We start from the raw sequence: 19,346 nt of genomic DNA, 5'->3' as shown, positions 1-19,346 counted from the left end.
TTTAATATAAAAAAAATCCCTGTTGTTATCTTATAAGAGGGATTACTTATTTTAATGTATCAAATTCAACACATTCGTAACATTAAAATACTGAAAAATGATTCTGAATGTTTTCTTTCATTAGAATATGCTGTACAAAGGTCTGGCATTACAAACTATGTGAACGGGTCAGAACACCTCAGTAAGACAGTGCTGACAGAGAAGCAGCTCACAAGCCCCAGCTGACAACCATGGTGACATCACTTTGATGTCTTCAGCATTGTTTTCTCAACTTGATAAAGTTCCTCCAGGGCCACAGAAAATATTATACAACTGCATTTACAGGCTAAACTCATGGAAGGTCAACTGATCTTCATGTGCATAAATCACAATATCTCATTAACTTCAGCTGAACTTTTGAATTGTTTTACATGGATTTTGTCCTTCATTAACTAAATTGAAATCACTTTAGGAAGTGATCTCTTCAGGAAATTAAGACAGGTTTGAAAAACCTGTAGCAAGTGTGAACACAGACAGGTCAATAACAGTGGGTCAATAATTGACACCACAGATGGCCTTCACACCTCTGGGAAACACTACATTGACTCTTACCGATGAAAGAGTAGAGGGCAAATGAAAGGTCCCATATTATGAAGTTTTTTCAATAAGTTACATAGGTCTATGAGTTCTACAAAAAAAAACATGTCTTTGAAGCTGTTTGCTGGAAATATTTTTTAGGAAAAGATTCTCACCTCCCTCTATTTCCCTCTGTTTCAGTCCCCTTCAGAATGCGCTGTTTCTGGTGTCTGTAGCTTTAAATGCAAATGAGCTGCTGCTGTCCCACCCATAAACTGTTTCGGTGGTAACGGGGAGAGCTTAGACTCTAGCTGTGTCCCAATTCAGTGGCTGTATCCTTCGGAGGACCCAGCCTACGCGGTCTCCGGAGGCTGGGTCCTTCAGAGGCTCCTCCGTCGGCCGCATCAACTATCAGTAAATGGGACGGTCTAGCCTTCGGAGCATTTCCTGATTGCGTCACGACATCATAACTTCTTCCCTCCTAACCCGGGACCCATACGGGGTGCAGAGATGCGCCCGTACAGCTCCTATCGCTTGTAAGAGGAGCTAAATGTAGCCTATTATACGACTTACAAATTCACCTGATGGGAATATCTTCACAGTTACAATAAGATATTAGTTGACATGTGAGCTTGTAACATTTGTAAGTGAAGGGTTTTAATAAGGCTAACAGTTAACTGAGCTCCTCATATCAACAGGTCGCCATTATTAAAAAAAAAAACAATTGGTGCGCAAAGCATCTTGGGATATGGGAGGCCGTGAAGGATAGTAGCGATGCGTCCTCCGAATACAGGGAAAAGGAGGATGCATTTATCGGCTGCATTTCAAATCCATCCTCCGAAGGATGCAGCCGCTGAATTGGGACACAGCTTCTAACGCAGCACTATCCGTGTGAAGGTAGCGGACATGACAGCAAAGAACAGACCAAGCACTTCAGTAGTTCAACCCTTCATGTTTGAACCTGAATCGGATCCTGAAGGGAGGCGAGACTCCTACAGAACTCCAGACTCAGAGAATTCAGCAGGACACTTCTGAATGGTTACTCAAAAACTGTCTTTCTATTTACTTTCTCTTCAATACGAGCGCCCCCTGTATAGGGGGCAGCGTGAGATGCCCGCAATTCAGATGGTCAGTGCTCACGCTGGGAAACACCAATCCTAACTTGTAGCATACCAGAATGACAGGGAGAAACTCAGCTAAAAGCCTCTACCAAGCATTGCCACCCAAACGAAACATAATTCATACCCAAGAAATTATATGGGCATGTAACGAAAACATGGAAATAGCGTATGTCCACTTTTCACCATGTCACGCAAATCACACAAGCCTGGTATCATGAAAGCAGAGAGTCCGAAGGTCCTGGCTGTTTACATAAAGAGGAGGGGGTCTCTAGAGTGGAGGGAGTGCTCTTCATAGGATATACTGTCTTTGGGGTTACCTCCTTCTGGATCGTATATTTCTATGGTGAACTTGGGTGCTGCCGCTCTAATCTCTCAACTCTGACTGGTCAATAGAGGTGTCGATCATCAAATTCGACCACAGGGTTGCTGAGACATTGGCCAGTCTAACTGCGCTGTTAGTTTCAGCGCTCCTTCTCATTTACACATGAATGGACAGAGCACACACAGACACACTGCTGACCAGGACAACTGGCCATTCACCTCAGGCTGAGAAAAAGTAGCTAGCTAGAGCAGGCACATTCAAATCTAAAACGTCTGTGCTATTATTGCTTGTAAATACTGGTGTGCAATGTTTCTTTTTTCTTTAGCTTTATACATGCATGATTTTTTTTATTTGTTTGTATCAGTGCACATGTGGAAATTGTGCAACAATGCAGTCAGAGCCTGAGAACATATGGTGCCAGGAGGTGCCACAGGTCACATTATCTTTACCTACACTTATGATCGCAGTGATTGCAGATAACATGTCACCGCAGATACTCACATAATGTTATGCATAGTAGGTTACGAGACGGCTGCAGCAGCTGGATGAAAGGCCTCCATGCATGATCAACCGTCCAGGTTAAGAACCTGTTTGCCTAAATGTGTTCTCGCTGCAGAACACATTCAACATTTACAGGGCTGGCTAAAGGGCCCTTTTCGGCTATGGAGGATAGAGCAGTGACTTTTATCTATAATAACCTACTTAACGTCACTGTTCATACACCATAATAAACTAAATATAGTCAGCCGATGCCACAAATGCAGATCATATTTTTTCTTGAACATATAGCCAAGTTTTTCCTATGCAAATACTGTATATTACACATGAAACATTTTACAGATATACAATAAAAAATTATTGATAGCAGTCATGAATATTTGTACATGGAAACACAGTACAGTACATACAGTACTGTGGACTAACATAATGTTTAATTTTCTCAGTTGTTACAGGCATTTAACTTATAGGAGTTTTGTGAGCTGGTGCTGGGGTTTCCTTGGGCAGAAGCTATGGGTAATCATCCCATCATGCATAGTACTTTGGATAGGTTGGGAGTTTTCTGATGCCCAGGGAAGATACGGAGGCTTCAAACCGCCTCAGTCTTCACTGGTTTGGCTCTGCACTCTCCCTTCATGGACTTTGGAAAGCTCAGTTTGAAATGAGGATCCCCTGATGATGTGGTGGCTTGTCCTCTGTCAGCATTCTCGTCGTAATGCAGTGCATTACAACATTAGTCCTTGCAGGACACAGTAGCCTGGACAGCTGTAACAACAGTGTATTGTTATGATAACAGGGCATACTTAGGAGTAAAACACGACAGCACTGTTACAGTGTAACAAGCACTAAAGGCTGCAACAGCTCACTGCTAGACTTGATCAACAGCAGATAACTGTAATGATGCACTGGCCTACATAAAAAGAGAGAAGTGACATCAACCTTACCTTACATGTATAGCTATGCCAACAGCTACACACAGCATAAAAAAGGATCACTCATAAATAAACTCCAAGAGAAGAAAGTCATTGCACAGAATGGATCAGCTTAGAGTGCCGTGCTGTGATGTAGCAGTTTCAACCATACACTCATTTTGCTCTGGGCTATGCTAACATATTCCAGTTTAGAAAATATTTCCAAATGCATTATTTTCATAAATTCTTGAAGCTTAGACCTGGCGGAGCGTCTGTGTATGCATCACTTGACCGACAGGGCCGCTGGGTTTGCATGTGGAGACCATGCTGATTGCTAACTAGAAGCTAGCGGTTAGCGTTAGCTTGTGCTATATGGCAAAACACTACTAAGTTAGTTCGTGTGAAACTGCAAAATAAACACAGCTATCCCACTTCTGACACTCTTCTGGAATTTCCCCTCGCGGGACAAATAAAGGAATATTGATCTAAATATTTGTAAATGCTGACATCTCCTTCAAGCATGCATTAAATCATCTGCAAGATCAGAAATGTACACAAAATGTTTGGATTCTATGTAATTTGTGGTGTGATGTACCAAAAGCTACGGTAGCAGCTAGCTAACCTCTGATGGCTGAAGCCTTAGCCTCGAAGCTAGCGGTTAGCCTTACATTGTTCTCAATGGCAAAGCACTCGCTACAATGCAAGAGTTCGCATTGATCTACAAAAGAAACACAGAGCTAATTATTTGTATACTTACATGTCCCTCGTCTGCACATATTCCACGCAAAGCTGGAAGTGACCCCTCCTTTAGAAACATTCTCCCAGCTAATCCTGCCTTGTACTGACTGAGGTTGGAGAAACAGTCAGCCTCGAAGTGGTTACCACACACCAACAGTTTTTTTGCCAACTGTAGCTGGGACGTTGCCTTCAAAAATGAATTCAATCCACACCGCTCTTCTGTCCTCTGCGGCTGAGAGCCGATGGAGTGATTTGTGCTCGTCTTTACAGCCAACAACAGAACACTGTGTGTGACGCCTCAACATGATGAGTCCTAACACGGTGCTTTAGATAACGAAATGGTGGATCTGTGAGAAGGTAGCACTGTATCTCCACTCAAACAAGGCTCCAGGCCCTGATGGTGTCAGCCCCAGGGTGTTCAAAGCCTGTGCCCCCCAGCTGTGTGGAGATCTTCACTTCACTTCACCCTTTCCTTGGGGATGAATAAAGTATCTATCTATCTATCTATGTGTTTGACATGAGCCAGAGGGTCCCCATGCTGTGGAAGACATCCTGCCTCGTTCCTATGCCAAAGACTTCATGGCCCAATATGCAAATGTGACCGTTCTCACATAAGTGTAGGCGGCGAATTTGATCGGCTTGTTTGGAAGCTGCAGGCAGGGTGCTTTCGGAAATCTGTATCTCACTCAAAAAAGCACGGACGGTCTTATTTCACACTTTGTATGCATGTGGCAGCACCAGAGACCCAAAATAACACCCCAAATCCCAGAAAAAGTGAGTTTTTCGGAATATGGGACCTTTAAAAGCAGCTTTACTGCACATGACTGCTCAAGTCCGAGAAACTGGGCTGATGCCAGTACACCTCTACTGATATGCCTTAACAATAGCAATAAAAATAAACTCATCTCACTGTTTTCTTGCCCTGTCTGAGTGTTTTCGATTGAGAATTTCTTTTATTTCTGACTTACCAACATGACAGTTGGCTCAGCCTCAACCTTTTCTCCAGGTTACTTCTAAAGCTTTTGAGTCAATGTAATGTTACAATTCTGTGGTCCCATTCAAAGGTCACTTTAAATCAAGTCCACAACCATGAGATTAGGAAAAAGTACCCCTCCTGTGTAAGGATGAATAGATAGAGGGATTATTAGTTAGGATCCAAATGAATTTAACACAACTGAAAGGCTATAACTTTTACAGTCTCAAATAATTAAATGATTCAACATAATTGTTTAAATTTGTTTTTGATGAGCCTGTGAGCCCATGAATCCACATCTGGACTGGTTCTGAGATTTTTTTTTTTTTTTTGGGAAAAAAGTGAGATATTGCTGCCTAAAAATTACTATTTTGCATTGTGAGACTAAAGAATTGTTCCAATGAAGTAGTGTAAAGGTTTCAATATGCTTTGAATTCAAAGTGTTGTCAGGATTGTCAAATGTGTCTGAACCCTGCTTTCTGTTGGCAGAATTGGCGGGCAGCTTTGTAACTCTACGAAACAAACAGTCAGATTTTCACACCCACTCTGTGCAGTTTGAACTTCTCTCTCAAGTTCTGCTATTTCAGTCACTTTTCATGTAAACCACTGAGTGCAAAATGAATAAATTGTGTGCACCATTATGCCCATTTTTACAATTAACTGCAGAAAGAACACAAAGACATACAAAAGACATAGTTCTTGCAGGGCTTTGGTTGCATTTTAGCAAATCCAAATAATCTAAAATCTCGCATCAAATCTAATGACGTAGGTTCGGTTTTAAACATTTTTCAAGAAATTAGTCATGAATACCTAAAGCTCAAAGATTCAGAAGACAGAAATAATTAATAATAACCTGGAGCTGCAACTTAAAATGAGCCGTGCAGCATGAGATGTGAAATGAAAATGAAAAATGTATCTGACACATTGCTGTACCACCTGTACCCTACTGACTTTACAGCTTATTTTTCACAAGGTTGTTGTCCCTGACCATTTTGCCTGAGTAAAGAAGCTACTCTGTTGTCTGGTGGTACAACAGCAGATACTTCTGTATTGCTTGCCAGACGGCAGCAGGATGAACAGGCTGGGGCTGGGCTCGTTATTGGCTTCTAGTATCCTCTGGGCTCTGTGCAGGCACCTCACCTCACCGATATCACTGATGCACAGCAGATGGGTACCACTGATGTTCTGTGTGCTTTTAATCACCCACTGCAGAGTCGTCCTGTCCTGGGCCACACACATCCCATGTCGGGTTGTAATTTTTCCAGTCAGGATGGAGGGAGGCAGTGGGATGCATTAGCGTGAGCAGTATACCGCTCCCGTCACTGTCATCAGTGCCGTTCTGCCATGACATGGATTTTGTGATACAATCATTGTCGTGATAACATGCAGGTAGAGGGGCTACGCAGACACTCGGAGAACAGAAGAAGAAGAAGAAGAAGAAGAATCGGGGGGAGACATTCCCCTGTATTTGTCACACACATGCACACTGCACTGCACACAAGGTGAAATTTATCCTCCGCTTTTCACCCATCCTGGTCGTCCCTCCTCCGCGGCAGACCAGGAGCGGTGGGCAGCCAGACCGGCGCCCGGGGACCCATCTCGTCGTCACCATTGGTCAGGTGGTGATCTTCTTGCATGTTTTTAGTGGGGGTATATTTTATGGAGGATACTCCAGATGAACATGGGGAGAACATGCAAACTCCACACAGAAAGGCCTTTTTCCTCAAGCAGCAGGCACCGAAGACATGGTGGAGGACACACCCCCGGTGCCCGCAGTGAGAATCAAACCCGGGAGGCAACAGTGTTGCCGCCGTGCCACCGTGCCACCAGAGAACTGAGAGCAGTTATCACCTAATCCTAGACAGGATTATGGATATGTGTCTGCTCAATGGTGCTTCTTCCTACCACTATGACTTCCACAATGCAGAAAACATGGATGGATTCAGGGAATTTGATCATAAAAACAGGAGAACAGTAAAAAGCAGAATATAGCAGAAATGTGAATGTAATTTTAAAAAATCTTTCCCTACCAGTACAAGTGTCACAAACTCTTAGAAGTGCAACTACATCAGCAGATACAAGCTGCAAGTTCATTGAAGACTTTGTTGCTGTGTGACATTCTGTTGGAAAATTTTCTCCACCCCTTTCTGGCAGAGCATTATTAACAAGAGGGATCACTGTCCAAACATGAGAGTGGCCTCTATTAGACCCACTTACCCGGTTTTTGAGCTGCACATGCAGGCTGTCCAACAGAAGATCCATTCAATGAAAATAGAAATAGTGCAATGTTGTGTTACATCCAATGTATTGATGTCCTTTAAATGTTGAATATTTTCTCATTGAATTTTTAAATGTATTCATATGCATGATTCCACACTGATGGTAAAATGTGCTTAAATTGTAAACCACAAAATTAAAAAAAATGAAAATGGAAAACAGAATTTAGGGGGAAAAAATAGAATCTCGACAAAATTCAAATGGATTTCATAGAGCCCTCAAAACACTGTCCTTTCATGTCACAACATCCGCTGGAACTGAACAGTTTGCTGATTTTTTCACACGGGTAATAAAGGGAGGGGAGTGGGACAAAGATGGAGCCCAGGAGAGCGAAACACAACAACCCCGAGGTGCATATCAACATTAAGCCAACAGCCTGGTGTGCTTCTGCTCACTAAATGCTTTTTCTACAGCACACACAAGGGTGCTCCCTATAAACATACACACACACATTCAAACAGATGTGCAAGAAAGAAACTGGAGAGAAATAACCGAGCCATCTAAAATTACTAATGAACAACCATATTGGCATCATTTGGCAATCAGTGCTTCTGTAAATGTGAAATAGTTTGGAAAAGGTCATAGTGTTACTCTGTAATTTCACACCTGTGCTCTGGATCTGTGAGTTTGTGTGTGTGTGTGTGTGTGTGTGTGTGTGTGTGTGTGTGTGTGTGTGTGTGCCAGGTAACACTGAGAGTCTGTGGTATCCATGAAACACTACATTAGCCTCATCTTTGCACTTGATGACTGATATCTATCTATCTATCTATCTATCTATAGATAGATAGATAGATAGATAGATATAGATATAGATATAGATATACATATATATATATATATAGAGAGAGAGAGCATCCCCAGTAGTTACAGTGACCAGTTGCTGTATATAGCAGTCCAAGCTAGGCTGGCAGACGAGTCAAAAGTTGGTCCAAATCTGTTCCACTTAATGATACCAAAGATCAAACCATACAAGGTGTTGTGTCTAATGACCCCATTTCCACCCAGTATGTGATGTGTTGTGTGGATCACGAAAAATACATGCTAATGCATGTGTATATGCTTATAGACGGCAGTTAGCCTAGTTACAAAACGCTTGCAAAAAGTAGCCTCTGATGCCTTCCGCTGCCTCTGTCACATTATCCTCCCCTCGCATGTCATAGCGGCCCCCTGAGTATCCCACATCGCTTCATTTAACGTGACACACACCATGTTTGTTGACTACACTACCAGCTCTGCATACCAATAGAGATCCAATCCCATTGTATGCAAATTATCAAAAGGTGGTACTCCAGCAGTCAGGTACTTCCATAAAGTACCTTGTAACAAACTGCAGGGCTGAGGGAAGAACAACAGCGTTTGGCCAAAGTATGAAAGGAAACTAGATTTTTATTCAGCCGCCCCCACCCTCAGCTCACAGTCACATTACATACCTGGCCTCTATATGTCCCCAAGCAGGAGACAACAGGAGTATATGTGACAGATATGGTAGTAGCTTGGCAGCTCGAGCACGGTGATATGAATATTTCAACCACGTGCTGCTGGCACAACGCATAAGCTCGCTGCCCCACCTTACTGCTGGGATCAAATGTCAAGCTGGCTGCCAGACATACAGACATGTGCAGCATGGAGCCCTCATGTGTGGCTTGATAGATTGTATGTCAACAACATTTTTCAGGATGGTCTCAAGTTCAGCATTGAGCAGTAAGGAATTAGGAATAGTAAAATTGTTAAGAAAAAAAAAAAACATCAGTTGCTGATACATCTTGCATTTTGTTCTGAAGTGCTTCACTGACTTCAATATTTCTTTCATTATTGTGAATAAATGGCAAAGACTTTAGGCAGAATTCCTATTAACAGCGTCTTTTAGGAGCTATTAATTAGTGGCTTTGATCAACAATTATGTTGGGAGAAAACCACAGATGAAGTGCACAGAATGCCTCCACTCACAGAAGTTGAACAGACTGGAATGCTATGCAACCACAACACATGCTGAGGTTTGAGTTTGAACACCAGCTGCAATCAGACATACATTAACCTACACTATCTACTTACACTGTGTGCATATATGTCCAACTTGAGTGCAAACATCAAATTCACTGACGGTTGTGGAAAGACCTTGAAAACTGCATTACTGAGAACCTGAAAAAACATGACCGTCTGAGTAAAACTGCTGTCACCAAAAAACGAATCATGACACTTCACAGCAAGTTCAAATGCAGTGTGAGATATCTGCACAAAACCAAACAGTGTTTCTTTGCTTCTTGCAAACCAAAGATGTAAATAGGTACAACCACGCTGACCTTGGAGTCTGCCTGGGTATCTACATACCTTTTACAAGTAGCTGAGCTTTCACTACTTGATGGTTTTCAATACTCAATACTATGGGCATATTGTGTATTTTGGTAGGTATACGTAAAAAGAATTGAGGTTCCTTCCTAAATGGCCACAAGCGCTCCACATATTAGAGCTGCAAATAATGATTATCATTCATCATTTTCAAGATGCATCAATCAATCATTTTTTCTATCAAACCTCACAAAATAGTGAAACATTCCCATCAGAAGTTCTGAGAGCGAAAGGTAACGTCTTAAAATGTCTTGTTTTGTCTGACCAACAGTCCAAACCACACAGAGATTCAGTTTATAATGATGGAAAACAGCACACGCTGCTGTTATTCCTGTGAATTTCCTTTTCTGTTGAGTCTGACTGCAAACAATATCCAACTTCATGGAAAAAAGTAAGAGCGGTCAGAAGCAGGTTCTGGTGTGGTGTTTTCCTCATTGCGCAAAATACCCACACAGTTGAAAATCTGTCATCAAAATCACAAACAGGCCACTCACTTAGTCATGAGCAAAATAAGCTTCTGATATATGGGACAAACATGCTGGGATTTGTTTAATGCTCCAGAACCCACAGGGCAGACCAGCAAGAGTGATTTACATGAGGCCAAATGACCCCTGCAACACAAATTTAACAGCCATCAATTATTAACTCAGGCTTATGAGCTTGCTTGCTGCCAGGGGAGAAACTGCCATTGTCTATACTCAAGATGCAGCCCACACCCTCACTTTAAAGGCAATAAACTTCATAAAAAATTTACATTTTTCACTGTTATGCTTTGTGCACCTAACTTAATGAGCGCAGAGTTGGGCAGGCTAGATTTAGCTCCGTGAGTGATGGCCCCTGTGCTGTAAATGCCAAACCCAGTTCAATTTTTAATATTGTTTCCCTGAGCATTGGTGAGCTTACAGGCTGGGTAAACAGCAGGGAAGTCTATCTGGCATCTATATGCTCTCGAACACAAGATGATCAGATAAATAACACCATTCTTAATCCACAACAAATTGGACTTTAGTCGCTGGTTTGCCATCTCTCTCCAGTCTCCACCAGTGGGAGGTCACAGTGGATCACTTCTGAAAATTGACATTTTACTACACTTCATCACTGATATCATATGATAGTATATGAATGCCGAATTTCTCACAGGGAACTGCTGATTCATAAATGCCTGTTATGTATTACGAAAGACATGATTTTGCCAGTAAGCCAGTTCATATGAAACTATGAGATCAGAGAGGGAATTTGGTGTTTCCTCTCTTTCAAGCACAGATTGGGCACCTGGGGAATTTCTGTATCTTCATAACTACAGAGTTAAATAAGATGGTGTTGGAAAGGTAACAGGACGGTGCCACACCTCTCCATTTCCAGAGCCTCCTCTCATGGGAGGTGCCTCCATCCATCATGAAGAAGAGGGATGGAGGTGCCTCCATCCATCATGAGGATGTGGGATGCTACGAGCAAGGCTTTGGATAACCTGGCTGGCCAGGCATCAACCCGCACTGATAACGGGTCCATAGGTGCGTTTCCTGCTAGCATCCAGCTAGCAGAACAGGTTAGCTGCATTCCAGCAAAGAGACGGCAATTTAGACCGACAGGTGCAACAGCATCACCATCCAGCCGTACACAGCCTCCTTCCACTGCTCCTTCCACCTTGACAAATATTCAGAAAAAACACCCAAGCCAACAAAAAGCTACGCAGTGAGCGCGCAGAAAACAAGCCGGAATTCACACATACGCTTTTCTGTATGAAAATTGTTGAATCGTGTGAAGCGAAGAAGCGGCAGCTAGCTAACAGCCGCTCGGGCACAGCGACCAAACGAACCGCTGTTAGCCTGACTACTGGGCTGGCTGCCTCCCTCCGCTTCGAGATGGAGCATCGAATGAAACAGCGAGCGGAAAAAACAAGCAAACAAACAAACACAAGCAGCGTGTGTTGTTACACTCACCTCTCTGCCATTTCCCCGACAGTTCTTAAAATCCGTTTAGAATAAATCCTACAACGTCTCCCATTTTGCCCAAATTGCGATCGCCGCAGTCATCGAGTCACTCCTTTCAGACCAGCGTCAAGTTAACGATAACGAACACGGCGGTCGATCGCAGCCTTCATAATAAAAGCTTCTCACCAACAGTGGCTCGTGAAACTGTAAGAGTACCACAGCCAATACAAGTGCCGTACGTAGACATAAAAGCACACAGAGAGATATACAGGACTAATACAAAATAAATTAGGACAGAGATGTTTGCAAAAACTCATATACTGATGGAAATGTAATGAAAAGCGCTTTATCCTTTGAGAGTCTGTTTACAAAAGCTAATACACAATTTATTACATCTTATCTGTTCAATATAAACCGTTTCACAAATATTCAGTCAGTCTCAAAAGCTGCTATTCCAAGGTGGCCACACTAAGTGTAGTTTCTTACTCACGCTATTAGGATTGATACCTATGGAACTCAATGTACAATAATTCAAACATAGACATGGCAACTTGACACATTTTAGTGAGATCTAGATTGAGCATAGTGAAGCTCATAGTGAAGCCGCTTGTAATTGCTAATCTTTCGTTAAAGACATTTTTTGCCGAAACTTTATATGTTCACATCTACTATATTATTTTCAACTTTATGTTCAATAACTTCCGGTACTTGTCTTGCTCATTTTAGTTTCTTGACGCAAAAGGGAACGAGCACTACACGTTTCGAGTGGTGATGCATTCACAGTTAATGAAAAGGACTGTATATTTGGGATGCTTGTCAATAATGTACTGCTCAACAGAGATTTCAGGTGGTACATTTGTAGTAGTTTGTCAGAAATAAGGTGTCCCACCATGCTCTGGGGCACCCTGGACAAGTCTCTGAGGCCTGTAGCATGAAACCCATGAGATCACAGGAAAAGCATGTGTACTCACAACAGACCAAGATTCAAACAACTTCATGTATGAACTCTAATGTCACCTGCAAGGAAATGCAAATACCAGCCTACAAGAAAATCTATTTCCGTTCTATTTCATTTGTAAGAAACCCAAGAAAATGAAAACTTTTCACCGTCGAGTCGTTCTGTGACCTTAACATGCTGGAAGGTGACCACTGACCAGCAAGATGAAATGTCTTCTCTGATCGCATCATCTCAGGTACAGCTGAGCCCAGCCTGCTTTCAGCTCACACTGAGCCCTGATCCAGGAACTAGTTTGATTTGAACATGCACATCATCACATTTTAATTTTTTTCCAAAGGAAATATATTTCCAAATTGTGGTCTATGATTAGTCAGTTAGTTGGTTTGGAACCTTATTGTCTAGATTTTGGAAAATTGCTTTACACTTCAGCACAATGTTAAAAACAATAAAAGACAATGATGATGAGGACAAACAGCAGTATGAACACAGTACAAAAACAACATGATTTAAACTAACAAGATTTACACACTGAAAAACAACACGCAAAAACAAAGGTGTGTCAAGGCCCAGACTCTGGTGCAAAATATTTCAGGTGATTAACAGGCAGGTTCTTCAGGCTTAAACACCGCTGTATGGCCAGAGTAGCTCTGTTGGACATTAATGGAAGATCCAAGCTGCAGCTGTTAGACTGCAGGCTGAAGTAACATACGTATGATTCTTCCTGGTCGTATAACTGGGCCACTTGTTCTGGTTACAATGCACTGCCTTTGCGTTGACACCAGGAATTCTACTACTATGTTCACTTAATGCCAAATTCATGGTAAATTTGAGCTGGCCACTGGGAAAAGCTGTTCAAATTGAGAGAAATAGAAGGTGGGTGACCAGAGATGGACAGATGTTAGGGCCCCAAACACACTGCAGCCTCTCCTTCTTCAATCATGTGTGTAGAATGGATGTAGAAGTTGATTTTAATGCAAAACTGTGACTGTGGGACACAAGAGTTGTATAGATTCACTCCTTCAACAGAAATATAAGGATCTCCACATTAGTCCAGACTTTTTTGTTTCTTGCAGAATCCTTTCAAATCATATTGACTTTCTCTTATTTAAAAGTTTTGGATACTTTCAGGTGGCTAATTTTTGATTTTATACATGATTTTACAATTACAATTACAATTTGTCATTTGGCAGACACTTTTATCTAAAGCAACGTACATTAGAGATTTTCATACATCACAAGCAAGGTTCTAGATGTGAGAGAACAACAAGAGTAAGTGCCCTAATGCAAATTTCTGGTCCAATTGGACATAGGTGCTATGAGACAGTGCTACGACATAATACATCGAGTGCATAGAGTGAACTGAGAGGTTTTTGTTTTGTTTTGTTTTTTAAAAAGAAGGTGCTCAGTAAAGAGCTTGGTCTTCAGTCTTTTTCTAAAGATTGAGAAGGACTCTGCGGAACAAATGGAGTTTGGTAACTCATTCCACCACCGGGCAATCACAGAAGAAAAGAGTCTAGCGAGAGATTTAGGGCCTTTTTGAGGTGGCAACACCAGGCACCATAGTGAGCAGGAGGGAGCATAAACCTAAATGACTTTAAAATGTGCGAGGTCTATGAATTTTATAGCCTTTAACTTAATAAATGGTGGCTTGGTTTTTCACCCCCATGTTGGGGCTGCACCGTCATACACAGCAGCACGTTTTACACCTGGTCGAGGCAAACCGTCACACTGACAGGCTGTCCTGTTGTGGGTGGGCAGGTCTTTGGCACTGGGTTGGTGTGTGAGGCGTGCATGATGAAATCAAACCAAATATCAGAAGCAGCATGAGCAAGTCAAGCTATGTATCAATGAAACCACACAGTTTCAAAGCACTCATTCACAGAGCACGTTGTATCTTTCCATTCGTGGTCACCACAGTGTCTTCTGCATTCCTCTAATCATTCCTTTCTTTTTAAAGTTGTATGAGAGCAGTACAGTCTGACATTTCCCTGACGTACGATCCTCTGAATCCTCTTGCAGGGTGTTACACAGTTACATTGTCTCTCGGAATTCTGCTTCTACATTTTTAGCTGTATTTGCCACCCACAAGCTTCAGGCAGAACTTCCTGCTGTTTGTGTTACATGCCTCCTGTAGAGTGTTGGTATTTTGACACCTTGATGTTTCAATTTATACATCCTCACTCATGGCTGGAGGACCTCAATATGCTATCAGGTCAGGGTTAATTCATCATATATACGCATTGTTCTTGTCTTATTTGTGTTTGTCTCACCCTCACACTGTATCATAAAAGTGATATCTAACCATAGTTTCTTGCTATCTGACCTGTCCCTTAGTCTAAGCTGCCTCCTGCCTGATTGTTTCAGTGCTTCACTGTGGCAGTGTAGGACTGAAAGCTGACAGACATAATGTTATCATGAAGGTGGTGACAGACACATGGGGACCTCAGCATCACGCCCTGCTACACATTGCCTGTCTTCGAACTTCTTGCAGTATTGCAGCAACACACTGAGATTATCAGTTTTGTAACCAGTGTCATGTGAAGGACAACAGTGTGCTGCTGGAGTAGAAGTAGAGGCAGCAGTTTAATGTAGTGGCAGGACACTGCAGCATGGTACCTCATTAAACTGTTACCTCTACTTTCACAAGCAGAACTACTTACTTACTACCTTATCTTCTTCCCTGGAGTCTTTGCGGATTGTGGATTGCAGCTATGTTTTCTGCCATGGCCCTGCCTGACATCCACTGCAACTGCTGCTGCTATTATTCATACTTCCATTATTGTTACGTTCATAGTGCTATATTATGTACATTTACTATCTGTTGCCAATACATACATGTATCACACACACAATCATATATGTATATACTACGCTATATGTACTACATGTAGTTAAGAGTCTATTATAAGAACTGTAACTGCTACCGTGATTGCATTTCTGTCTCTGTCTCTGTCTCTGTCTCTGTCTCTCTCTCTAACCCAAGCGGTCAAGGCAGATGGCCGCCCATCCAGAGCCTGGTTCTGCCTGAGGTTTCTGCCTGTTAAAAGGAAATTTTCCTCACCACTGTCGCCAAGTGCTTGCTCATGAGGGAATTGTTGGGTTCTTGTAGATAAGGAGTTTGGTCTGTACCAGCTCTATATGGAAAGTGTCCTGAGACAACTTCTGTTGTGATTTGGTACTATGTAGATAAAAATGAATTGAACTGAATAGAAATCTTCATCCACTTCTAATACTGTATATGTACCTGACATACATGTACATTTTACATGTTCCAACTCTCAGAGAGAATGTATGACGAAAAGGCCAATATTGTTGGACTTCATTCACAAGATACTGTTGCTAAGTAAGAATGAACAAATTGGTAGCTTGTACAGTCAGATTAAAAAAAGATACAAAACAAGAAGCAGTCACTTTTTAAATGCTAAAACTTGTTACAAGCTCTGCACCAACCCACTGCCATTACTGAAGCTGCAATATTGAATTACTTTTGGACCCAAATGCAGAACTGCAGCAGTTTAAATGCAGATTAGCCTTTCTGTCAGCAGACCACTCCATAGATGCTGGCTAGCGCCCCTACAGAGTTAGAAAAGTCCTCAGGAGTGGCCCCTGCACTCCATAGGACCTGAGTCTGACATGTCCTATATTGTGCATGTCAGTCCATCAGATATGAGAGGAGATGGTGAGATATGTTGACTTGACTGCATATTTCCATCTCATACAGTTTTTATATTGAAATTGTGCCAAATTTATAAGTTTTTCAAGCTTAACTTCCCTTGGAAATTTCCCAGAAAGTTTTCTAGAAGTCTGCAAGTGGCCCTAGTAACAGGTGTTATTAGCTGGTAGTTTGTATAGATCCGAGTGACACAACTGTGCTTTTTGATTGGTGGCAAGGCAAATGTGCATGTCAGCAACTATTTTTGATTTCCTGAATCCTTTCATCAACTTCTGCACCTGTCTGCATCTGTGTGCTCCTACACCCTCCATTCAAGCTTGTGAACTGAAGGTTGCCGATTCCATCAATATAAATCTGGATGTTAAATGAAGGTTAAAAAAATCAAAACGACATAGCTCCTCCTCTGTAACTCTTGCTTAACAATTCAATTAATAATGTATTATCCCTATATTATCAAGTGATAATACTGCAAATCAATCATTTTAGATATACTGATCGATCAACAATATAATTGATACATACTACATACAGTCTATGTACAGTATGTTGGTATGGCACTGTAATAGTAGTGTACAAACAGACTGTGTACAGTGTACTGTGCAGTACACCAGTAACTAGTGGCAGAAGTCCTAAAGTTTGTCTAAAAATCATCTTAAGTTTCTGTCATTTTAGAAACACAATTTCCCTGAAAATGATCTTTGTCATTTCACAAAACAAAATCTAAATTGTGAGCATTAGCTAATAACTTATCCATATAGAGTTTTCATTTCTATGCAGGCATCAGTGATGTGTTCAATTGCGATGAGGTCACTTTGGCCTGTGATACAGACTCTGGGGCCTCTCTGGGGCCACTGTTGGTACTACCATTTGGACATACTTCTTGGGGCTTCAGTATTATTTTGCCACAAACCAAACTTCTGAGTTCTACATTGTAAATATGATCAAGACCACATGCCCACTCTTTCATATAGAGAGGATTACTGTATGTACATAGATATAACCCACTGTTGCACAAAACAGCTGTTTTGTAAGTAAAAGGTGTTTTTGGATGACCATTTTTGATCAGTTTATTCACAGTCCACCTGATGCTTGAATTAGGCTAGTATTCACAGCAGCATCATAGTACAGAGGCTATCAGGTACCTCATCACTGTCAGCCAAATCACCAGCCACCACCAGTATCTAGACTCCACAGGGGGTTTTGCTACTGTTCAGGGTGACGCTCCACGATGACAGAATATCCCTGTGGAGTCTGAGTGCCAAAGACTTTCTGATGAGACTTAAATATCACATATCTTTTGTCATAATATACAATTATCTTTACTTCATTTACTTGTTTCTCCTAATTGAACTGTTGTTGTTGTTGTTATTGTTGTTGTGCTGAGGAGACCTATCCTAGTCAGTGAGGTCCAAAGTAATAATGGGCACATATTAAACCTTCTACAGTACCGAAGTATTTGAAAAAGCTTACTTATAAAACCCCATGTCATTAATATAATCCGACTTTGGTCAACCCTAGTGGGGCAGACAACAACACATGCTGCTTCCACATGGGAATGCCTTATGCTCACTCACAGCCTGTCTACAGTAAAGAAATGATTCATTACCTTCTGAAGGATGCCAGATAACGACACACAATGCGACACAATCAACTGATCATTTTAGCTGTACTTGTACATTTTCATTTGTTTTGTGTACGAAAATCTTAATTTGTATAGTAACTTGTAACTGAAGTTGTCAGATAATTGTGGTGGAGTAAAAAGTACAATATTTCCCAAGCTGCATCACTAACTCCCTCGTTCATTATTTGCCTTCATGAACACTGTGATCATCTGCTGCTGGTTTCCAGCAACAGTTGAAAGGACGCAGCCTTTGTCTACTACGCCCCAAAGCTCTGGAACAAACTAGCTACAGATATCAGGGAAGCAGCTCACTGAATATTTTCAAAAGAAAGCTAAAAACTTCTCTCTTCACTTCAGCCTTTCACTAGCTGTGACTGCCTGATACAGGTCTGAAACTGTTGTTCTTTCCCTTGTGCTTACACACTGCTGCATTTCTTTTAAATTTTGGATTTTGCTTGATTTTATGCATTGTATGTAATCTATTTCATCTGTATTTTACTATGATTTGATGCTTTATCCGTATTTATATATTTTTACTTTTATACTACTCAAAGTGAATAAAGATTTGTTAATACGCTGGTCTCTGGGCAATACTGGGTTATGTCCTACAGGCACTTCAGACCCACAGTGAGACTACATCCATGAGAAGACGTGCTGAGGCGGCTGTGAAATGTCTGCTTTGGTGTAATCAAGACCTGTGGTGAATCGGTAACCGTAGAGAAGGAAAAAGATTTTGTTGTGTCTGAGAACCACAGACAGAGAGAAAAGAGAGAGAGATACTAGATGAAGAGTTCTTTTAAAGCTTCATCCTCATAGACTTCTTCACATTTTTATCCTTATTCTACTCTATTTTTTATTTAAGGTTTTATCGTGTGGTTTTATGCATTGTTTTTTTTTTTTTTTTTTTATCCTGATCTCCATCTTTCCATTGATTCCATTCCTTTTTTTTTTTTTTTTATGTTTTTATATCCATTGCGTTTTTCTATGTAAAGCACTCATGTGGTACATGTGATTTATTTTTTGTTAAGACTTTGAGCTGCAGTTTCTATATGAAAGATGCTATACAAACAAAATCAAAAACAGTGTTGGCATTGTCCAGTGCAATCAAGGATGGTCTTTAAATATGTGAGATTGTTGATTGTTCCAACAGACAGGTCAATTTCTGATGTACAAATTTATAGTCAGTGATAATGTTGTCCTCCGTGGGACAATAAGATTGATGGTCGGTCAAATTTTAGCCTTCCCCATCTTCAGCCTCACCAGTCAAGTATCAAGTAAAGTTCAAGTAAGTCTGTCTCAAATTTGTACTTAAGTACTTGAGTTAATACACTTAGTTACAATCGACCACTACATTTGGGTAATATTTAGGTTCCCATATCACCTTTCTTTTGTAATGTGGCCACCAGGACACTGCTTTCACAA

At 41.3% G+C, this 19,346-nt stretch overlaps 1 protein-coding gene across 1 annotated transcript in view; it reads right to left on the bottom strand.

Moving 5' to 3' along the window:
* arhgap39 (Rho GTPase activating protein 39) overlaps positions 1 to 11,811 on the bottom strand; it is a 106,696-nt gene extending 94,885 nt beyond the window's left edge. Inside the window, exon 1 of the mRNA XM_076722961.1 lies at positions 11,682 to 11,811. Coding sequence (XP_076579076.1) covers positions 11,682 to 11,692 — 11 coding nt within the window. The 5' untranslated portion in view covers positions 11,693 to 11,811. The remainder of the gene's footprint in view (positions 1 to 11,681) is intronic.
* Between the last annotated feature and the right edge of the window lie 7,535 nt (positions 11,812 to 19,346).

This window comes from Chaetodon auriga, chromosome 3 (genome assembly GCF_051107435.1).
Source record: "Chaetodon auriga isolate fChaAug3 chromosome 3, fChaAug3.hap1, whole genome shotgun sequence".
In the NCBI taxonomy this organism is placed as follows: Eukaryota; Metazoa; Chordata; class Actinopteri; order Chaetodontiformes; family Chaetodontidae; genus Chaetodon; species Chaetodon auriga.
Note: the sequence above shows the minus strand (reverse complement) of the source record. Positions and strands in the feature narration are given on the sequence as shown.